Here is a 21327-nt window from a genome sequence, read left to right as displayed (position 1 = left end):
CTTTTTTCCATTTTGGCTTGTATTTTCCTACTTTTACGTTTATCTTGCATTTGATTGTACAGTTTGTTAGCATTTTTCTTCAGTTTCTACAGTTTATTAGTTTCTTCATCTTTGTAATTTGAAACTAATAAATAAGTTTCGCCTTTTATTTAGAAAAAACACCGAATGGCGGCCATATTGAAATGTACGTCATTGTCGCTGGCTACACGCTGTGGGTAGTAACGTGACTCTCCTAAACCTAGCAATGTTTTGGGATGCTGACCGCAAGTACGTGTGTTTTTTTCCTAAGTTAAGGTGTATTTTGTTGTTGATTTAATCATCGACTGCTTCTGAAAATAGACCATCTTAGAATCTTGGAATTAATATACGAACACGGATACTGTGGGATCACAATGATCACAATATGTCCCAGCCAGCTAACATAAAAAAAACCTACCGTTACCCCACTGTACTAGGTTCAATGGATACCCTTGCTTTTTTTACTTTTGTTTTACTTTTTTTTACCACACGAGATATGTAATGTTAAACGAATGCTGCCTAGAATAAGAGTTCGTGTGTTTGATGAAGTCAAACTGCGTTAGACTGAACAGTTCAATGTGGTAGAATCGTTGAGCTGCAAGTAGGAAATGTTTTGAAAGAGCGGCAGCTTTGAGTAGCTTGACCGTCTGCTTTGAATTGTGGTAACTTATAAAACTGACTACCTCGCAAACATTAGTCGTATGTCTAAAAGGAGAGCCCAAATGTATTTTTTTCGAGCTGATCCCACTGATCTCAAAAAGAAACTGGATAGCGCATCCCATGGTTTCTGACAATTTCAAAGTGAGGCCACACGCAAATCGTGGCGACCATTTTGTTGGGACCACTTTCCTGCTTGAGCCCAATGATAATGACGGGCAATGAATATTATATATAAGATATTTAATGAATTTGCGTATTAAGCCTTATAGTTATTTCAAGTTTTCATAAACCATGTTATAGAGCTTGTGTTTGCTTGAATCAAATATTGAAACTTTTTCCTCTATCGTATTTTATTAGTGTTGATGATTAGAACCTGGCCAATTGGTAGCGTTCAATAACTATTTCAATTTGTGTATTTGTAGTTTAATGGATATTTACAAGCCAGAACATGAAAATACACATTGTGGGAAGTTTTTTGTTTATTTGTGTAACAAATAAATTCCCACAGTGTCGATTTTCATGTTCTGGCTTGCAAATATTCATTAAACTTGTGTTTATACAGTTATTGAAATAAAGTTACCAATTGGCCAGGTTCTAATCATCAACACTAATAAAATACGATAGAGGAACAAGTTTCAATATTTTTATTCAAGCAAACACAAGCTCTATAACAAGGTTTATGAAAACTTGAAATTACTATAAGGCTTAATATGATAATTCATTAAATATCTTGTATATAATATTCATCGCCCGTCATAATCATTGGTCTCAAGCAGGAAAGTGGTCCCACTAAAATGGCCGCCATGATTTGCGTGTGGCCTCACTTTGAAACCATGGGATGCGCTATCCAGTTTCTTTTTGAGATCAGTGGTTGAGCCTTGGGTGCTAGCGCTTGCCTCTAGGCTCTGAGGTTCTTTTCCAGCATGGCAGTCAAAGTAACACTTGACACTTTCTGAGGTATGGTTTTATAGGCAACTAGTTTTGGTACCATCCTCAAATTCATTTTGATAGCATATGGTCATGTGAAGAACAGATAGACACCTTTGTCTTTCCCACTAGCCATCCAGGTATGCCCCTCGTAGTTTTGTTTACCAGGCTGGAATACCCTGAAAAATGGAAGGAAAGCTTTCACAGCATGACATTGACAGCTTTACTACCAAAAGACACCAGTTAATGTGGTTGCAATGTTTCTATCAGTGTCAGCTGAGCTGTTGGTGGTGTTTGCATACCTTTTAGGTAGTTAGCTTGCTAGTTTTGGAACATATCTCAGTATTGCTGCTTTAATAGCATAACGTTACTGTCTTTCGACAGGATTCATAACTTATGTGACTTTTAACTTATTTGGTTTTTTATATTTTGTGTCTTGTTCATTTAGCAACTATACTGTATATAAGACACTATTTGGGCCCTATGGAATCCGTTAACATTTTTGCCAGATTCCGTGCATTCTAGATTCGGGTTTATTTATTTGAATATCATCAAATCAAATGTACAATCAAAAAATCTACTCAGGACATAGGCTCCTGTGCTTTTTACTCATATTTTCAATGATAGTTTTCTTTATAAATTGTGCAATTCTTTCCGTGTTTTCTGTATCGCTGAAATCAACAGGCCCTGTATTGTCCAACTAGTTGAGCAATATTTGGTAAATACAGGACATTTGTGAATAATATGTATTTTTAACCATTTAGGCACTTTTGAGGAGACAAACCAAGAAGGATGGCTGTAGACCAACTGAGTGACATTGTTCAAAGATGTGTAAGGCACAGTTGTAGACAAGGGGAGTGGGTCAAAGTTATTTTGACAGCTATCCATATTGCTCATTGGCTGTATTATTAAATGCCATTTCTGTCTTTTCAGCAAACAATCCAAAACGAGTTGTACACCCCAGAAGATTATGATCTTTTCCAGTGTGCTGCACGGAAATGCATAGAAGAAGGGGATAGTGTGCACGTTCTAAGCATTATAGTAGACGAGAAAAACAAGGTACACTGATAATCGCCGCAATTTAAATTGATTAAAAAAAACACTTTTGGCTGTTTTAATTTTAGTCAGCTTGCTTTGTAAAATGTATTTATCTCTGTCTTTGCAGCACATCGTCAGATGCATGGGCTGGAATCTTGTGGGCCCGCTTGTACAGGTTTTGCTGAAGAATGAAGAATCTCCCAGTCGTGCTATCTTCAGTCATTTGCTGGAGGTTTGTATAACTTTGAGACATTGTGAGACATAACAACCAACAACTAGTATACTTTGAGGCCACCAAAGCGTGTGAGGGCATACGTTTAGTACTATACCTGTGTCTTAAACGTCCTCCATGGGGATGCACTCATGCTGAATGAGTGTCACTTGGAAAAGGATTTGACCTCTAAAATGTTTCTGATTGTCCTGATAGAAATCTGCGATTTGTTCTTTCCAGTTAGTTTAGAGACTGTAGACATTGAAAATTGAAAAACCATTGAAAAACCTCTCTGAGCTATGGTTTGGCATTAGCAGGTTTGACCATTAACAAACAATGATTCATTTTATTTGTTGATTCAGATTTGCAGTCCCAAAGAGCTTCTGGTTAGTTTGCTGGAGCATGTGGAGGCTGCTGAGCCAAATGTCATCAGAGACACTGTCATGTTTCTGCTACAGCCCTTACAGAAAGGTGACTAAACCCAATCCTCATTCACCTTAACACAATCCCCATTCACCGGCTAAACACAATCCTCATTCACCTAAACACAATCCTCATTCACCTAAACACAATCCTCATTCACCTAAACACAATCACCATTCACCTAAACACCATCCCCATTCACCTAAACACCATCCCCATTCACTTAAACACAATCCTCATTCACCTTAACACAATCCCCATTCACCTAAACACAATCCTCATTCACCTGAACACAATCCTCATTCACCTACACACTTTAGAGACAAAGACAAAAGCAGCACTTTTGGCCCTATGTGCCTTTTAGTGATATTTTGGTTGGCGTGCATATCTGAGCCATCTAATGTCCAAATTAATCGTTTTGATGGCTCCTTACTCCTCATGGAGCTGATGAATCTTCATACAGTTGCAGTGATATCAAATTGGTGTCTGGAGTGCTCATCTTGTGGCGATGTGACACAGAACACAGAACAGGGCTCAGACATGTACAGGACCGTCTCATCTTATCCAACAGCAGTCATCTTCTGGCGAGTTCATACTGTATTTTCCTGACTATTGACCACACCGTGTATAAACTACATAACTACATAGTGAAGAACAGGGCTGACAGGTCTCATGACCACACCGTGTATAAACTACATAACTACATAGTGAAGAACAGGGCTGACAGGTCTCATGACCACACTGTATATAAACTACATAACTACATAGTGAAGTAGAACAGGGCTGACAGTCTCATGACCACACCGTATATAAACTACATAACTACATAGTGAAGAAGAACAGGGCTGACAGGTCTCATGACCACACTGTATATAAACTACATAACTACATAGTGAAGAACAGGGCTGACGGTCTCATGACCACACTGTATATAAACTACATAGTGAAGAAGAACAGGGCTGACAGGTCTCATGACCACACCGTATATAAACTACATAGTGAAGTAACACAGGGCTGACAGGTTGTGCCAAGCTAAGCCGAGTCATTGGGGTTTGAGCCAAAGGAATTGCATTTTTATGGAAAAATGGCTTTAGTGTCATGTCATGGAACGGCTACAGCAACTACTGACTGGCTACCCAGCTTTACCAAATGAATACTACGTAGGTGATTCGATATAGCACAACTTGGTAAGATATTGCCATTAGGATATATTTATGTGGAAGAACATTATTTATAAATAGGCCAGGGAACAATCACAATGTAAATAGCCTGCCAAAACTAGGCACAAAAGCTTTTCTCTGAAATAAGAAGTTAAGTATAGTTGTTAAGCTACCTTGCTAACAACTAGCCATCACCATTGATTATTCTTTTATCTTTGCCCTCAGATATGAGCAAACAGTGGATTCAAGCTCAGTCCAATCTAAGCTGATACAAACTGCCATGCTGCCATACCTGATATTCATACTGTTCATACTTCATACTTTTTTCAAAGAGAAAGCAAAGAATCGGACAAAGTAAACTGTAATTTAAAGATGATAACGGTGTGTCATTTTAGCTCAGGATAAGAAGGCTTGTAAATTTTGAAGCAATGTCAGAAACAACAATGGCAATTTTAAAACTGAAATGGTAAACAGTCTAGCAATGTTTAGAAAATTACCTATTTTCAGAAGTGTCATACATGTATAGATAACTGGGGAATATTTTAGGACCTTGAGAATTTGGGACAGTTCTCATGGAATTTGAAAATGTTCCATTATTTTTGTCTAAATATTCTATAGCCTTACTAACCTAACATGCCTCTACTTGCAGTGCTGTTGAAGTTTGGCAGGAAGAAGGCAACCTTCCTAGGCATGACACTTTCCACATTGTTGAATCAGATAGCTCGGCTCCCGGAGGAGGACACGGCAGGCCTGGGCCAATGCTGCTCTGGGCTCCTGTGCTTTGTCAAACCCTTTGTAGAGGAAGCCAAAGACAAACGGAACAGTGGAGTTGCCCATGATGAGGAGCTAAGAACAGAAATGCTGAAGTTGTATGTGAACATCACTTTTATAAAACTTAATGTGTCTCTTATAGCTGATGTTTTATACTGTTGACTTTGCTAGTTTCTAGTTACCTTTTGTCCCAGCTTTTAGGTGGGAATTGTAGATTTTCAGGTTGAACTGTAATATCAGCTGAATTCACTTCTCTGCTTTAACACCTATTTACTGTCTTGGTGATAAACCTGTGATGTAATCTGAGTGAAGAGCAGCATTGACAGTATAAACCCAAGACTACAAATACAGTAATTTACTATCACTTTCAGTTGGTTTTGATAGAATGAAGACTCTTGTTTTGATACATGTCTGTCATATGGTTATTCTAAGATTACTCAGATGCTCCCACAATGGGCTGCTTATGTGCTCTATTGGAGAGAATTAAACTATACTTGTTACTTAATCTTCGAATCAGGAGTCAAGAGTCAAGGTTTGAAGAACACTGTAGCTGGGTTTATTATTGCCAAGGCAACAAGAGAAGGATTCCGGTCATCGTTCTAACAAATACAGACTACGAGTTGTTCTTATACCCTCCAGGCATCCCAGAATAGTATGTAATTGTACCTTCACATATGAATTGTCTCTAACACTACCCAAATAGGGAAACAACCCCTTTTAGCCAGAGTCTGAGTGTCTGACTAGGTAGGCTACAGCTGCCATTCTGCTAAATTTACATTTAAGTTACAGTAAGTAAAAAACTCTCTGTCTAGCCGTTAGGCCTAAAATACAGTGAACTCTGAACTCTGCTTTACCATTTAAGGTACACTGGAGCACCCAAGAGCCACACTTATTAATAAAGAAAGAGGAGATGCTTAGTTTAACTTAGAACTGATAATTTAAGGCCTACAGCTCTAACAAGTTACTGTGTTCCCTTTTACTCTTCCCGAATCATGGGGTATCAATGCAAACTTGAGTGACATGGATTCATTTTCTTCATTGGAAGAAAAACAACGAAAGTGTGCGTAGTTGAAATGACTTACTGTACTGTTTGAACTGTAGCTGCATGATGAGTTTGAGGGACCCTCTTCTGGGGCTGCAGTACACTGATCCGGACCAACAGGACACCTGTTTCATGTGTGAGTTTGCTACAGAGATCTTGGTAAGTAAGAGTCATAGAAAGCTGTGACTGGAAATACCTTGAACTTTGATTATATAATTACTGCATATAGGAGGGTAGCTTTATTTCACTAATCTGGTCTGTTATGTGTGATCTTGTTTTTCGACTTCAGGCAATTCTTTCTGGGATTGGGGAATCTCTTCCAGAACTGTTGTGCCATGTATTGCTTAAGAAGCATGAGGTCCCTGGCTTCCTTGAAGAAGAGGTCCGATACCCTAAGGAGTCATTGGCCAACCTTGCATACCTAATCTTTGTGCACCACATCGCCATAGAGACGTTCCCAGTTGTTCTAAGGTAAGTCAGTTAGTCTTTTATGAAGATAAAGAGGGTAATCTTTGGTGTATTTTGGTATATTCTTGCGAAGTATGTGTTTGTATGCATGTGACCTGTGAATAGATAAAGAATGTAGGCACCATAACAGGGAAACAGTGTGCTAGTTGAACATATGAGCTAAGTTACATGAACAGTGTTCAAAATTCAAAACTGGTTTGAGCTGAAACCAGCCTGCCTTTGTAATTCTGATGGTTCTGTTAGTATTACCTCTACACAGACTACATTAGACTAGAATAAACTACATTTCAGTTAACCATATTTTTTTTTACGATTAGCACCAGTTGAGAGTTTGTGTTAGAGCCCAACCGATAAATTGGTGTGCCGATGTCATCATATCATATAAGCTAATTGCAGATATATCGGTATCTCCGTTTGTTAAAATGCCGAAAATGTATATTAATGAAGAAAAAAAAGGCAAAGTCAAAGATTGATCCTTCAACTAAATGACCAGTGTTGTCATTGTGTTGCTTGTCCACCAAAGAGCACACTGCAACTTTGGCAACACACTTGTTTCCCAGGCTACAAATGACCACTGCACAGTACAACAGAATCTGATTTGTGTCCATGGTAGGGGGATCATTTTCAGGTTGAATGCATAACTTCAATTATAATAAATATCTCCCATCATTTCTCCTTTAAGCTTAAATAACCTGAGAGTGTTTGTCAGCCATGCCTGGTTTTACTGCAGGAACAGAGCTAGTACCATCAGTCACAGTCACATAGCCTACATTCAACAGCAAAATTACGTTAGCATTAGTTAAATGATGGAGGCTAACTTGATTGCTGGTTTATTTGTTAAACACTAAGGCAGTTGTACTGAGTAACTGACCAACAGCACTATCATTTTCCTATCATCAATATTGTAACTAATTGTTGTCTTTTATTTCTGTCCATATGGTTAAATGGTATTTCATCATTCCCTCCTCATTTTACACAAAACATGGAGGATTCAGGGTTGAATTGATGTCTTTTAACCCTGAATGTTTTGGGCTGTATTAGTTGTTGGATGTAAGGTTTATAGCCTAATCCTGGAATAATTTGTATACGCCACGTCACGTCCCAGATAGTGATGGTGATTTATTTTTTTACACCGGCAGATGAAATGTTCCTGCCATCCGTCTAACACACCTCCAGTAGAACCTCAGTGCTTATTAAAAGCCAATTCAATGTGTCACTACATGTATTAAACAGTGCACCGTTTCTGCAGATGGATGTTTTAAATAGTTCTTATAACTAGCGAGGTTACAACACGGTGTGCATTTTCTTATATCTATTAACATTTATTCTATTAATGTAGTGACCATACAAATACAGCATTCATTTGTTCTAACCTTTTTGAAATCTGAGTATTTTTGCATGTTGTTGTGAATTGAATTGCACCAGAGCACCAGATAGGACATTAGACAGGAGGTTAGCCCCTACTGCCCTGTGCTTGCCTGCCATAGTTGTTGCAATGTGATGGTGTAAATGACCGTGAGCCTGGTCCTGGTTAAGTTGTTTACAGCATCACACCCTAAGTTACTAATGGAATGTGTTAGGGAACTCTCTGGGCACAGTTTATTTCACCAACAGTCAGTTATTAGTCCCATTAAATGTGTGGAGTTTAAGTGGGTAATCTGACTGAATTCAGTTGGGTCCCATCATTCACAAACACAGCCTGAAAACAGAATGTTCTCTCTTTTTGGTTTTTAGCCCAGTGTTCATTCTGCAGTGCAACATGGAATATATTGAGCTACTGCTTAGTAGGTACGTCTTACATATTTCATTTTTACAATTCCTTATCTCATGGTCTTTTGACCTTTTGCAGTTAGAGAGGGGACCATCTACATCCACTCCACACAGACACAGTAGTGCCCTGTATACAAGATTAGCAGACTTTTCTTGTGCCTCTGTAGCTGAACTGATAGAGCAAGGAGCACTCACACATTGTGTATTAAGTCATCTGTAAATGTAAATAATTGTGATTAATAATTAGCTGATTTTGTGGTACAGTATCATTGCTAATGTAAAAAATGTCTGCATGATGATAACGTTTGACAGAACAGAGGAATCCCATCTCCAGAGGGGGCTGGTAAGCTTCCAAATCCTCTCTTCCTCATTACATTCACGGTGCCACATAAACAATAGCATTTGGGCTCTGAAAATCATACCACAGTTAGCAGATGAATAGATTATTTACATATCTCGCTGTGTTACAATAGTGTTTATTAAAACAAGTGATCAATTTTATAATCTGAAACTTCTGACACTTCTGTTTTTCCTTCAGGACTTGTATGAAAAGAGTCTGGTCAGAATAGAAGACAATAGTTTGTCAGTGGAGCTTCTGGAACTAAAAACCTTTGTCAGCGTTCCACAGGTAAAAAAAACTAAACCAAACTTGAACTCTACAATGCTGTATCTTCAGTTGTCTTTTTATGCTATGGTGTCTTACATTCAATTTGGTGCTTTCTTTCAGAATTTGGTGAAAGTTATGACTCTGTGTCCTGTCCACCGTTTGGTAAGTAATATGTGTGCCTTTCTGTCCTTGAAAATAACAATTGTGCGGTTTTGGCAAATGAGTGGATAGACGTGAAATCAGGAGCTCCCGGCAGATGAAGTATTAAACATTGAAAAGCCAAAATTCAAATGCGCAAATAGAGAGGGGATGACTACTACAAGGGACTCCACCAAAAATAAAACGGAAAAGAAGCAAAAAGAGCGAGAGAAAATGGGAGATAGAAAGGGAGATGATAAGTCTGAAGCTGCTAACGAAGACATGCTAGCTAACATGAAGGCTGGCTTCGACAACGTGTCTAGGCAGATTGGGTCCAATAGCGAGGAAAACCGCAAAGAAATGAAGGACATTCGAGAGAGTATTCAAAATTGGGGAAGTATGTTGAGACAAGAACTAGACACTTTTAAGGGGGAGATGAGCAACAGGTTCGAGGCCTTCGAGAGAGGAATTGAAGCGCAGGGCAGAGATATCGTAGACATTCAAGAGCGCGTTGTGGAGAACGAGGAATGGAACGCAGAGCTGAAGGGGATTCTCGCCTCTTCGCTCAAGCAGCAAAGGAGGCTACAGGAAAAAGTAACTGACTTAGAAGGGAGATCAAGAAGAAATAATATGCGAGTTTGGGGAGTACCAGAGGGCACAGAGAAGGATTCTGTACCCCAGTTTATAGATAACTTGATACGTGAGAAACTTAAGTTCGGGGAAGATGCCGACCTACAAATACAACGTGCTCACAGAGCGTTGGCACCGAAACCTGCCTCGAATAAGAATCCCAGAGCTATCATTGTCAACTTTCTCCAATACCAAATGAAGGATGACATCCTCAGAAAGGCCTGGCAGACAAAAATTCATATTGGAGAAAAGATGGTGACGTTCGACCACGATTACCCAGCGGAGGTGGCTGCGAAGCGCCGTGGCTATGCGGGTCTGAAGAGAGCTCTGAAGGGAAAAGGGATTAAGTTCCAGTCACCTCTAACATCATTGAGAGTCCACTGGCAAGGAGGCGTTCAGACCTACGGTAGTCCACAAGAAGCTGCACGGGCGATGGAGGAGAGGGGAATGAAGGTGGAAGGTCTGGTCGAGGAGGAACAACCTCCGCTGGAGGAGCAGCTTGAAGCCGCTTATAAATGGCGCAGAGTTGGGGCTCAGGAGACCGACGTCGCTGGGAGAGCAAGGAAGGAGCTGATGCGGTTTTCTCGGAAGGAGTAGACGAGAACTTTCCTCGTAGTCGTTATCATGGAACAAGCACGAACTTTCGCATTCCCTATTTTTTATTTTTCTTTCTCTAAAGCTCTTTGGTTCTAAAAGTTACGTAAGTAGCCTGTAGGCACATACTTTATTTGGGCGAAGGATGAAGCGGAAAGTTACTCATGCTTAAGACAATGATTCAGCCCACTCCTACACAGAGTTTTTCTTTTCTTCTTAAGACTAGCGTAATTATTTTATTGAAGGGAGTTTCCTCCGGTAGGAGGTAACCTATTGTTATTGTAGGCTTTCTTATTATGTTGCTGCAATGGGAGTCAATGGCAGCCCCTAGAACCATATGGTAACTTTTTGTGAAATTTGGCACACTCATTAAGGACAGTCCCTTCTTCATTCACACCAATTTTCATGGCTCTCATTAGACCATTCTAGCGCCACCAACAGGTCAAAGTTGGACTTTTGTAACACACGCAACTTTTAAACCGTATGACCGATTTTCAAAAATGAGGTACCATTGGATTCCCTGGATCAAGACGAATTAAACCCACCCCATGGCGTCAATTTCCGGTTATATAGATTTCCCGCTATTTCCGGTTTTATCAAAAACCTTTGAAAGCCTACTCCTCCTACAATTTTTGGCAAATCTTCTTCAAAATCACCAGAAATGATCTTCAGACATAGCCTCACAAAAGTTATCGAACAGAATTTTGATCCTCACAACCGTTTGTCCGGTACAGCTACTCAAATTCAGCAGAAAAGCGACCAAACAGGAAGTGAAGTCATATGTCAGCAAATATTTGAGTGAAATTTACGTCACAGGGTGTGTTTAATTCGTCTTGATCCAGGGAATCCAATGGTACCTCATTTTTTAAAATCGGTCATGTGGTTCAAAAGTTGCGTGTGTTAACACAAGTCCAACTTTGACCCGTTGGTGGCGCTAGAGTGGTATAATGAGAGACATGAAACTTTGTATGAATAAAAAAGGGACTGTCCTTAATGATTTGTGCCGAATTTCACAAAAAGTTACCATATGGTTTGTCCGGTACAGCCACTCAAATTCAGCAGAAAAGCGGCCAAACAGGAAGTGAAGTCATATCTCAGCTAATCTCTAAAATATCAACACCAAACTGGTATGTCACTTGGAAGACACTACAACATGTTCCCATGTGCAAAGGCAACTTCATATCTTGAAAAATGATTGATATAAAGCAAATTGGATAAATTGTTAACGCTAAAATAATGCTTTACACATCTGCAGGTCAAAAAGTGAAACTTTGATTCAATCACAAGTTCATATGAAGACACTTGAGAGTGTTTAGTACACAAATCTGAAAAAAAGTTGACTGTAAGATGAAAAGTAGATTTTTGGTGAATATTTGAAATAGGCATGCTTGGCTAATTTCCAGGGTGATTTTCAGTAGAAGGACTCTCTCTCTCTGCTCCTTTGCGCGTGTGTGCTCCAGATTCTCTCTCTCACACACACACACACACACACACACACACACACACACACACACACACACACACACACACACACACACACACACTGACAGGCTCCTTTGAAGCACACACACACAACATTAAAGGAAATGTAGGGATGACCACACCCCTTCTCACTCTTAGCTTGAAGCCATGGCCCTTGAGGATCTTCAAAGTAATGCATTTGAAATGTAATATCCCATTGGCAAGTCTGCAGCATGGATCTTTCTATACAATGACAAATTGTCACAAAAATAAATTTTTCCCTGGTTCGCAATGTCTGGAGGAGGAAACCGCCATCGCTGCTTGCAGCTATATTTATTATTACGTTGCTGCAATGGAAGTCAATGGCAGCCCCTAGAACCATATGGTAACTTTTTGTGAAATTTGGCACACTCATTAAGGACAGCCCGTTCTTCATTCACACCAAGTTTCATGGCTCTCATTACACCGCTCTAGCGCCACCAACAGGTCAAAGTTGGACTTTTGTAACACACACAACTTTTGAACCGTATGACCGATTTTCAAAAATTAGGTACCATTGGATTCCCTAGATCAAGACGAATTCAACACACCCTATGGCGTCAATTTCCGGTTATATAGATTTTCCGCTATTTCCGGTTTTATCAAAAACCTTTGAAAGCCTTCTCCTCCTACAATTTTTGACAAATCTTCTTCAAAATCACCAGAGATGATCTTCAGACCTAGCCTCACAAAAGTTATCAACAGAATTTTGATCCTCACAACCGTTTGTCCGGTACAGCCACTCAAATTCAGTAGAAAAGCGGCCAAACAGGAAGTGAAGTCATATGTCAGCAAATATTTGAGTGAAATTTACGCCACAAGGTGCGTTTAATTCGTCTTGATCCAGGGAATCCAATGGTACCTCATTTTTGAAAATCGGTCATACGGTTCAAAAGTTGCGTGTGTTAACACAAGTCCAACTTTGACCCGTTGGTGGCGCTAGAGTGGTATAATGAGAGACATGAAACTTTGCATGAAAAAAGAAGGGACGGTCCTTAATGATTGTTCCAAATTTCGCAAAATGTTACCATATGGTTTGTCCAGTTCATCCACTCAAATTCAGCAGAAAAGCGGCCAAACAGGAAGTGAAGTCATATCTCAGCTAATCTTTGAGATATCAACACCAAACTGGTATGTCACTTGGAAGACACCACAACATGTTCCCATGTGCAAAGGCAACTTCATATCTTGAAAAATGATTGATATAAAGCAAATTGGATACATTGTTAACGCTAAAATAATGCTTTACACATCTGCATGTCAAAAAGTGAAACTCTGATTCAATCACAAGTTCATATGAAGACACTTGGGAATGTTTAGTACACAAATCTGAAAAAAAGTTGACTGTAAAGTGAAAAGTGGATTTTTGGTGAATATTTGAAACATGCATGCTTGACTACTTGCTAGGGTGGTTCTCTATAGAATGTCTCTCTGTCTCCTCATCCGCGCGGCTCCTAAATCTCACACACGCAGTCTCCCCTTAACACACGCGCAGGCTTTGTTTTACGCACACACATTCTCACAGACACACAGCTTGCTGTCACACACATACATTCTCACAGACACACAGGGTAAGCGCACACACACAACCTCCACTCAGTCTAAACTTCAAGGCAAAAGTATTGTAAATGTTGGATTTGAAATGTAATATCCCATTGGCAAGTCTGCAGCATGGATTTTCTATACAGTGACAAATGTTTTTTTTCTTCCCCTGGTTCGCAATGTTTGAAGGAGGAAACCGCCATCGCTGCTTGCAGCTATATTTGTAGGCTTTCTTATTATTATGTTGCTGCAATGGGAGTCAATGGCAGCCCATAGAACCATATGGTAACTTTTTGTGAAATTTGGCACACTCATTAAGGACAGTCCCTTCTTCATTCACACCAATTTTCATGGCTCTCATTAGACCACTCTAGCGCCACCAACAGGTCAAAGTTGGACTTTTGTAACACACACAACTTTTGAACCGTATGACCGATTTTCCAAAAATGAGGTACCATTGGATTCCCTAGATCAAGACGAATTCAACACACCCTATGGCGTCAATTTCCGGTTATATAGATTTTCCGCTATTTCCGGTTTTATCAAAAACCTTTGAAAGCCTTCTCCTCCTACAATTTTTGGCAAATCTTCTTCAAAATCACCAGAGATGATCTTCAGACCTAGCCTCACAAAAGTTATCGAACAGAATTTTGATCCTCACAACCGTTTGTCCGGTACAGCCACTCAAATTCAGCAGAAAAGTCGCCAAACAGGAAGTGAGGTCATATCTTGGCAAATCTTTGACAAATCAACACCAAACTTGATATGCCACTGGAAGACACTACAACATGTTGCCATGTGCAAAGGCAACTTCATATCTTGAAAAATGATTGATATAAAGCAAATTGGATAGATTGTTAACGCTAAAACAATGCTTTACACATCAACAGGTCAAAAAGTGATACTCTGATTGAATCACAAGTTCATGTGAAGACACTTGAGAATGTTTAGAACACAACTCTGAAAAAAAATTGACTGTAAGATGAAAAGTAGATTTTTGGTGAATATTTGAAATACGCATGCTTGGCTTATTGCTAGGGTGTTTCTCAAGTCTGCCTCTCTGCCCCTGCCCCTCTGGTCTTGCGCGCGTGTGTGCTCCAGATTCTCTCTCTCTCTCTCTCTCTCTCTCACACACACACACACTCACACACACACACACACACACACTCACACACACACACACACACACACACACACACACACACACACACACACACACACACACACACAGGGACAGGGACAGGCTCCTTTGACACGCGCAAGCACACACACACAACATTTAAGGAAATGTAGGGATGAACCGCCCCTTCTCACTCTTAGCTTGAAGCCATGGCCCTTGAGGATCTTCAAAGTAATGCATTTGAAATGTAATATCCCATTGGCAAGTCTGCAGCATGGATCTTTCTATACAATGACAAATTGTCACAAAAATACATTTTTCCCTGGTTCGCAATGTCTGGAGGAGGAAACCGCCATCGCTGCTTGCAGCTATATTTTATTCTATTATCCATTATGTGGGTTGGTTTGGACAGTGGGTAAAAATATATCCCTATGCCTGCATGCCTAGCGTTTTGTTGGCTTTATAAGAATTGCAAGGTTAATGCCGAGAGTGACGGTTGGAATATGTTGGACATGTTTAGCGTGAACGGAGGACTTCGGCATGGAGAGTTCTTCTTCGCTAAGGGGGGCCCTCGTACGAGAGGATGTCCCCTCCTCCCACCAACAGGGGAAATGGGGAGAGATAATGAACCCCAGTCTACCATGGGAGATCACTTTTTTCTTTACTGTTTAGTTAGAATAGCTGTTGCTGAGGTTTTTTATGTGTCCATGTTTAGCTTATGGGTAATGAAAGTGCACTGGGGAACTGATGTATAATGCAGCATGAAGGTGTTAAAGTGGTATCAGTGAATGTGAATGGGCTAAGTAGTCAAATTAAAAGGGCAAAGTTTATGGCCAAATTCAAAAAGGAAAAATTACAAGTGGTGTTTCTACAAGAGATTTATCTACAGAGGAACATGAGAAACTAAAGAGGTTTGGGTACAACAATACGTTTTATAGCACTTTCCACAAACAAAACAATAGGAGAGGGGTAGCCAATGGTACTAGCCATATTAATAACAAATGGTACCAAATTTGAACTTGGAAAACAAATATGTGACAAGGAGGGAAGATATAAAATGATAAAGGGTAAATTAGAGGGACAAAAAGTGACATTGATCAATGTATATGCACCCCCAGATAGCAAGAAAACCTTCTTTAAATCATTATTTGACATCATTAATGAAGAACAAGAGGGGATCTTAATAGTGGAGGGGACTTCAATATGGTGATGAACTACCATCTAGATACAACTAGCACAAAGAAGAATAGGACATGGCTAAATAGATATATGAATATACAACTGGTTGACTTGGGAATAGCAGACGTTTGGAGAGAACTACATCCCTTGGAGAGAGACTACACACACCACTCAGACCCACACCAAATGTATTCAAGGTTGGACTATTTCTTCATGACAAAAGGAGATATGCATAGGGTTGAGGAATGTAGGATTGGGGTAGCAGATTTATCAGACCATAACGCAGTCTACATGACAATACATTTAAACAAGAGAAGGAGAACTACAGTGTGGAGGATGAATGTGGGGATTCTGAATGATAAAGACCTGGTAGAAAGAATAAAAAAAGATATAAATAGGTACAGGTGCATCTCAATAAATTAGAATATCATCGAAAAGTTGATTTATTTCTGTAATTCTATTCAAAAAGTGAAACTCATATATTATATAGATTGTTTACACACAGACTGATCTATTTAAAGTGTTTATGTCTTTTAATTTTCATTATTATAACTGCCAGCTAATGAAAACCAGAAATTCAGTATCTCAGAAAATTAGAATATTGTGAAAAAGTTCCATATTGATGACCAATGGTGTCACACTCTAATCAGCGAATTAACTCAAAACAACGGCAAAGGCTTCCTGAGCCCTTAAATGGTCTCTCAGTCTAGTTCAGCAGGCTACACAATCATGGGGAAGACTGCTGACTTGACATTTGTCCAGAAGACGATCATTGACACCCTGCACAAGAAGGGTAAGACACAAAAGGTCATTGCTAAAGAAGCATGCTGTTCACAGAGTGCTGTATCCAAGCACATTAATGGGAAGTTGAATGGAAGGAAACAATTTGGTAGAAAAAGGTGCACAAGCAACAGGGATAACGACATCTTTGAGAGGATTGTGAAACAAAGCCCATTCAAGGGAGATTCAGAAGGAGTGGACTGCAGCTGGAGTCAGTGCTTCAAGAGCCTACACGCACAGACGTATCCAGAACATGGGCTTCAACTGTCACATTCCTGTGTCAAGCCACTCTTGAACCGGAGACAACGTCAGAGGCGTCTCACCTTGGTTAAGGACAAAAAGGACTGCACTGTTGCTCAGTGATCCAAAGTTCTCTTTTCAGATGAAAGTAAATTTTGCATTCAATTTGGAAATCAAGGTCCCGGAGTCTGGAGGAAGAGAGGAGAGGAACAGAATCCAAGTTGCTTGAGGTCCAGTGTAAAGTGTCCACAGTCAGTGATGGTTTGGGGTGCCATGTCATCTGCTGGTGTTAGTCCACTGTGTGGTCCAAGGTCAGCGCAGCCATCTACCAGAAAGTTCTAGAGCACTTTGTGCTTCTCTCTGCTGACCAGCTTTATGGAGATGCAGATTTCATTTTCCATCAGGACTTGGCACCTGCACACACTTCCAAAGGTACCAGTACCTGGTTTTAGGACCATGGTATCCCTGTGCTTGATTGGCCAGCAAACTCGCCTGACCTAAAACCCATAGAGATTCTATAGGGTATTGTGAAAAGGCAGATGTGAGACAACAGACCCAAACACACAGAAGAGCTGAAGGCCACTATCAGAGCAACCTGGTCTTCCATAACACCTCAGCAGTGCCACAGACTGATTGCCTTCATGCCACGCCGCATTGCTGCAGCAATTCATGCAAAAGGAGCCCCAACCAAGTATTGAGTGCTGTACATGTTCATACTTTTCAGTAGTCCAACATTTCTGTGTTAAAAATCCTTTTTTCTATCGGTCTCCAGTAATATTCTAATTTTCTGAGATACTGAATTTTGGGTTTTCATAAGCTGTCAGTTATAATCATCAAATTTAAAAGAAATAATCACTTGAAATATATCAGTCTGAGTGAAATGAATCTATATAAAATATGAGTTTCACTTTTTGAATAGAATTACTGAAATAAATCAACTTTTCGATGATATTCTAATATATTGAGATGCACCTGTATATAGAGGAAAATGATAATGGGGAGGTAGATCCAAACATTCTTTGGGATGCGCTTAAGGCCGTCATTAGGGGGAACTTGATAGCTCAGACAACTCTGCTGAAGAAATCCAGACTAGTAAATTACCAGACACAAATTGGACGTTTAAAGGACTTGGAGAGAAAACATAATGCCACAAGTGACCCAGAGATACTTAGACAAGTGACAGAAACAAAGAATAAAATTGATAATATACTACTGACTGAAGTGGAAAAGAAAGCTAGATTTGTTAAACAAACCTATTATGAGGGAGGTTCCAAAGCAAGCAGATTATTGGCCAGACGTATAAGAAAACAACAAGCATTGAATACCATATACAAAATTAGAGATCCACAAACTAATGATTTGCTTACCGAACCGGACGAAATTGAGAGAGTATTCAGAGAATATTATCAAAACTTATACACACAACCACCAGCGGCAGACGAACAAGATATGGAAAACTTCCTAGACAGGTTGGATCTACCATCTATAGGGGAAGAGCAGAATATATTATTGATGGCAGACATCACAGAGGAGGAGATGGAAAGGGCCATCTCTAGATTGAAGAACAATACCAGTCCGGGAAGTGACGGGCTTCCTTCAGTGTTCTACCGTATATTTAGAAAAGAGTTGACCCCGGTGTTGTTGGCCTCATTTAGGTACACAATTAAGGAAGGGAAAATCCCTCCTTCATGGAAGGAGGCCATTATCACAACCATACCCAAAGAGGGCAAAGACAAAGAGCACTGTAGTAGTTATAGACCAATATCAGTACTGAATGTGGACTACAAGATGTATACATCAATTATTTCCAAAAGATTTGAGACATTCATGACTGACATTATACAGGGTGTCCGCGGGGTCTTAAAAAGTCTTAAAAAGTCTAAAATTACACATTTTCCATTTTAGGCCTTAAAAAGTCTAAAATATAGCGATTTTTTGCACTATATGTCTAAAATTGAGTTGGAGTAATTTAAGACCTACGTTTCAATGCAAAATATCGACCCAAAAAATATTTTTTTTTACGTCCTTTTCCACGCCGTTCTGTTTTTTCTTTTCCTGTAATGGGCGCAGTTATGGTCCGTGTAGTTCTACATGACATGTTGCTGTTAGTGGAACGTAATAAGAAAACTACGGATGTGAAACGGAAATGTACTCTCGTCACTTGCAGTAGCAAGTATTTTGATTCCCTGTGTGCGAGCAAGGCGGGAAGTTATGAAGTAGAAGACAACTAAATGGCAGAAGAAGATGGGGAAATGCAAATTCAATGATAACTGGCTCTCGCGACCGGAATTTTCGGACTGGTTGAAACGCGTTCCCGACGACAGTGAGGCTTACTGCATTCTCTGCAAAAGAACTCTAAAACTCGTCACCCTGGGCATTAAGGCACTGGAATCGCACACAAAGTCAAGTAAGCACCAGGACTCGGCAAATGCGGCGCGACATTCGCATGGTATAGCCCAGTTTTGTTCTGCAGCTAGCATAAATAATAGCTCTACCGGTAGTACTAGTTCTAGTGCTGCGTCCAGCATTCGCGAACAACTGGGCTCATCTGACACTATGGGCAAGGCTGGCAGCAAAATGGCAGAGCTCCTCTCAAAATCCAATGCTCTGAGGAGGGCTGCTAAAGACAAACTCTCCCAGCTTAAGGTTCTGGAGGATGAAATTGCCGCCAAAAGTGCACAGCTTAGAAGCATGTAAAATAATGGATGTATATACAGCCGCGGAAAAAATTAAGAGACCACTTCAAAATTATCAGTTTCCATGCTATTTTGACCAATTGTCATTTTTCTGCAAATAAATGATCTAAATGACAATATTTTTATTTGAAATTTGGTAGGAATGTTGCCAGTAGGTTATAGAATAAAACTAAAATGTACGTTTTACTTTAACACATACCAATAAATAGTAAAACCAGAGAAACTGATAATTTTGAAGTGGTCTCTTAATTTTTTCCGCGGCTGTATGTTTGTTTCATTGACAATAAATGTCAATTGACCGCAGTCTGGCTTTGTTATTTCTTTTTTTTGATACGCCGTGAAGGTCTTAAATTGAACCCATGATGGTCTAAAAAAGTCTAAAATTGCACTTGTTAAAACCTGCAGACACCCTGATTATAGACGAAGACCAGACCGGCTTTATTACAGGAAGACAGACGCAGGACAATATAAGGAGGATGATACACATTGTAGAAGAGACTCAGCGAACAAAGAATAGTGCAATTTTAGTTAGTGTAGACGCGGAGAAAGCATTTGATAGTGTCAACTGGATTTACCTATATAAGGTGTTAGAAAGATTTGGTCTCAATAAGGAATCTGTCAAATGTATTAAAACTTTATATCAAGAGCCGACTGCTAGGATCAAGGTGAATGGTAGTCTCACAGACTCTTTTGGTCTGGGAAGATCTACTAGACAGGGGTGTTGTCTCTCTCCAACTCTCTTTGCAATATTCATAGAGCCATTGGCACAGGCGATTAGGCAGAACCAGGATATCAGAGGGGTGAAGGTGAATGGCACTGAACACAAGATAGGGCTATTTGCGGATGATGTGGTAGCCTACTTGGAACGACCAAGTGAATCCTTCCCAGCACTGATGAACCTTTTGGAGGAATATGGGTATTACTCAGGATATAAACTTAATGTTACCAAAACACAAATCTTGGCCATAAACTATACCCCTACACCGGAGTTAAAAAAGAAATATAAAATTAAATGGAATTCAGAAACAATTAGATATCTGGGAGTGAACATCACAAAGGGAGCGTGGAAGTTATATACTGCCAATTACACTCAGATTAATCAAGAACTCAGACGGGATATAGAAAGATGGTCAACACTACAATTTGATCTTAGTTCAAGGATAGAAATAATTAAGATGAATGTATTACCGAGACTATTGTACCTCTTCCAAACTCTGCCATTAATGATACCACCGAAACAGTTCATGGAGTGGGATAGACAGTGGCGGTCCGTGCATTTCACGACTGGGCCTTCAGCGATGTCCTACACGATGTTAAACTGAGTGAATCCACCTCCTAATACCATGACGCCATGGCTCTCGAACCATTATATTTATACATAAAGGCAGTAAGTGAGCATTGCATCACCTTAACATAGTCGAGTACAACAGACTTTATTAATATTTCCGGAGCATTTAAAATCAATACACCCGTATTAACAATACATTAAGAGTAGTACACTCTCAGTTATATGATCGCTTGGATATTACTGTCACAACTTAAAAATAAAAGGCGATTTTCAGGGATTAGTCTACAAAGTTTTATTAAGTCCACCGAAAGCTTTAACAAGTTTGTCCACTAAACATCGCATTGTCCCACCTGCAAAGCAGTTTCATTAAACTTCCCATCCTCACGATATCCAGTTTTTCTTGAAAGTTCCGTCTTGAAAATGGCGTTGTAATTGTATCAAAAACTGGAATTATCAAGTTGGTGTAAACTAGTTTATTTGAGTTGGTTAATTTAATTATATTTAGTCTTACCAATTGAAACAACT

General features: G+C 39.7%; 1 protein-coding gene across 1 annotated transcript in view; it reads left to right on the top strand.

Annotated features, from left to right (window-relative positions):
• Positions 1 to 222: 222 nt before the first annotated feature.
• The window catches only part of glmna (glomulin, FKBP associated protein a), a 37644-nt gene continuing 16539 nt past the window's right edge, over positions 223 to 21327 (top strand). Inside the window, exons 1-12 of the mRNA XM_080836136.1 lie at positions 223 to 267; positions 2370 to 2436; positions 2539 to 2664; positions 2771 to 2875; positions 3217 to 3325; positions 5087 to 5306; positions 6310 to 6409; positions 6540 to 6721; positions 8453 to 8506; positions 8801 to 8831; positions 9027 to 9116; positions 9216 to 9257. Of these exons, the coding sequence (XP_080692262.1) occupies positions 2398 to 2436; positions 2539 to 2664; positions 2771 to 2875; positions 3217 to 3325; positions 5087 to 5306; positions 6310 to 6409; positions 6540 to 6721; positions 8453 to 8506; positions 8801 to 8831; positions 9027 to 9116; positions 9216 to 9257 (1098 nt within the window). The 5' untranslated portion in view covers positions 223 to 267; positions 2370 to 2397. The remainder of the gene's footprint in view (positions 268 to 2369; positions 2437 to 2538; positions 2665 to 2770; positions 2876 to 3216; positions 3326 to 5086; positions 5307 to 6309; positions 6410 to 6539; positions 6722 to 8452; positions 8507 to 8800; positions 8832 to 9026; positions 9117 to 9215; positions 9258 to 21327) is intronic.

This window comes from Sprattus sprattus (genome assembly GCF_963457725.1).
Source record: "Sprattus sprattus genome assembly, chromosome: 4".
Lineage (NCBI taxonomy): Eukaryota > Metazoa > Chordata > Actinopteri > Clupeiformes > Clupeidae > Sprattus > Sprattus sprattus.
This window is presented reverse-complemented; position numbering and strand designations above follow the sequence as displayed.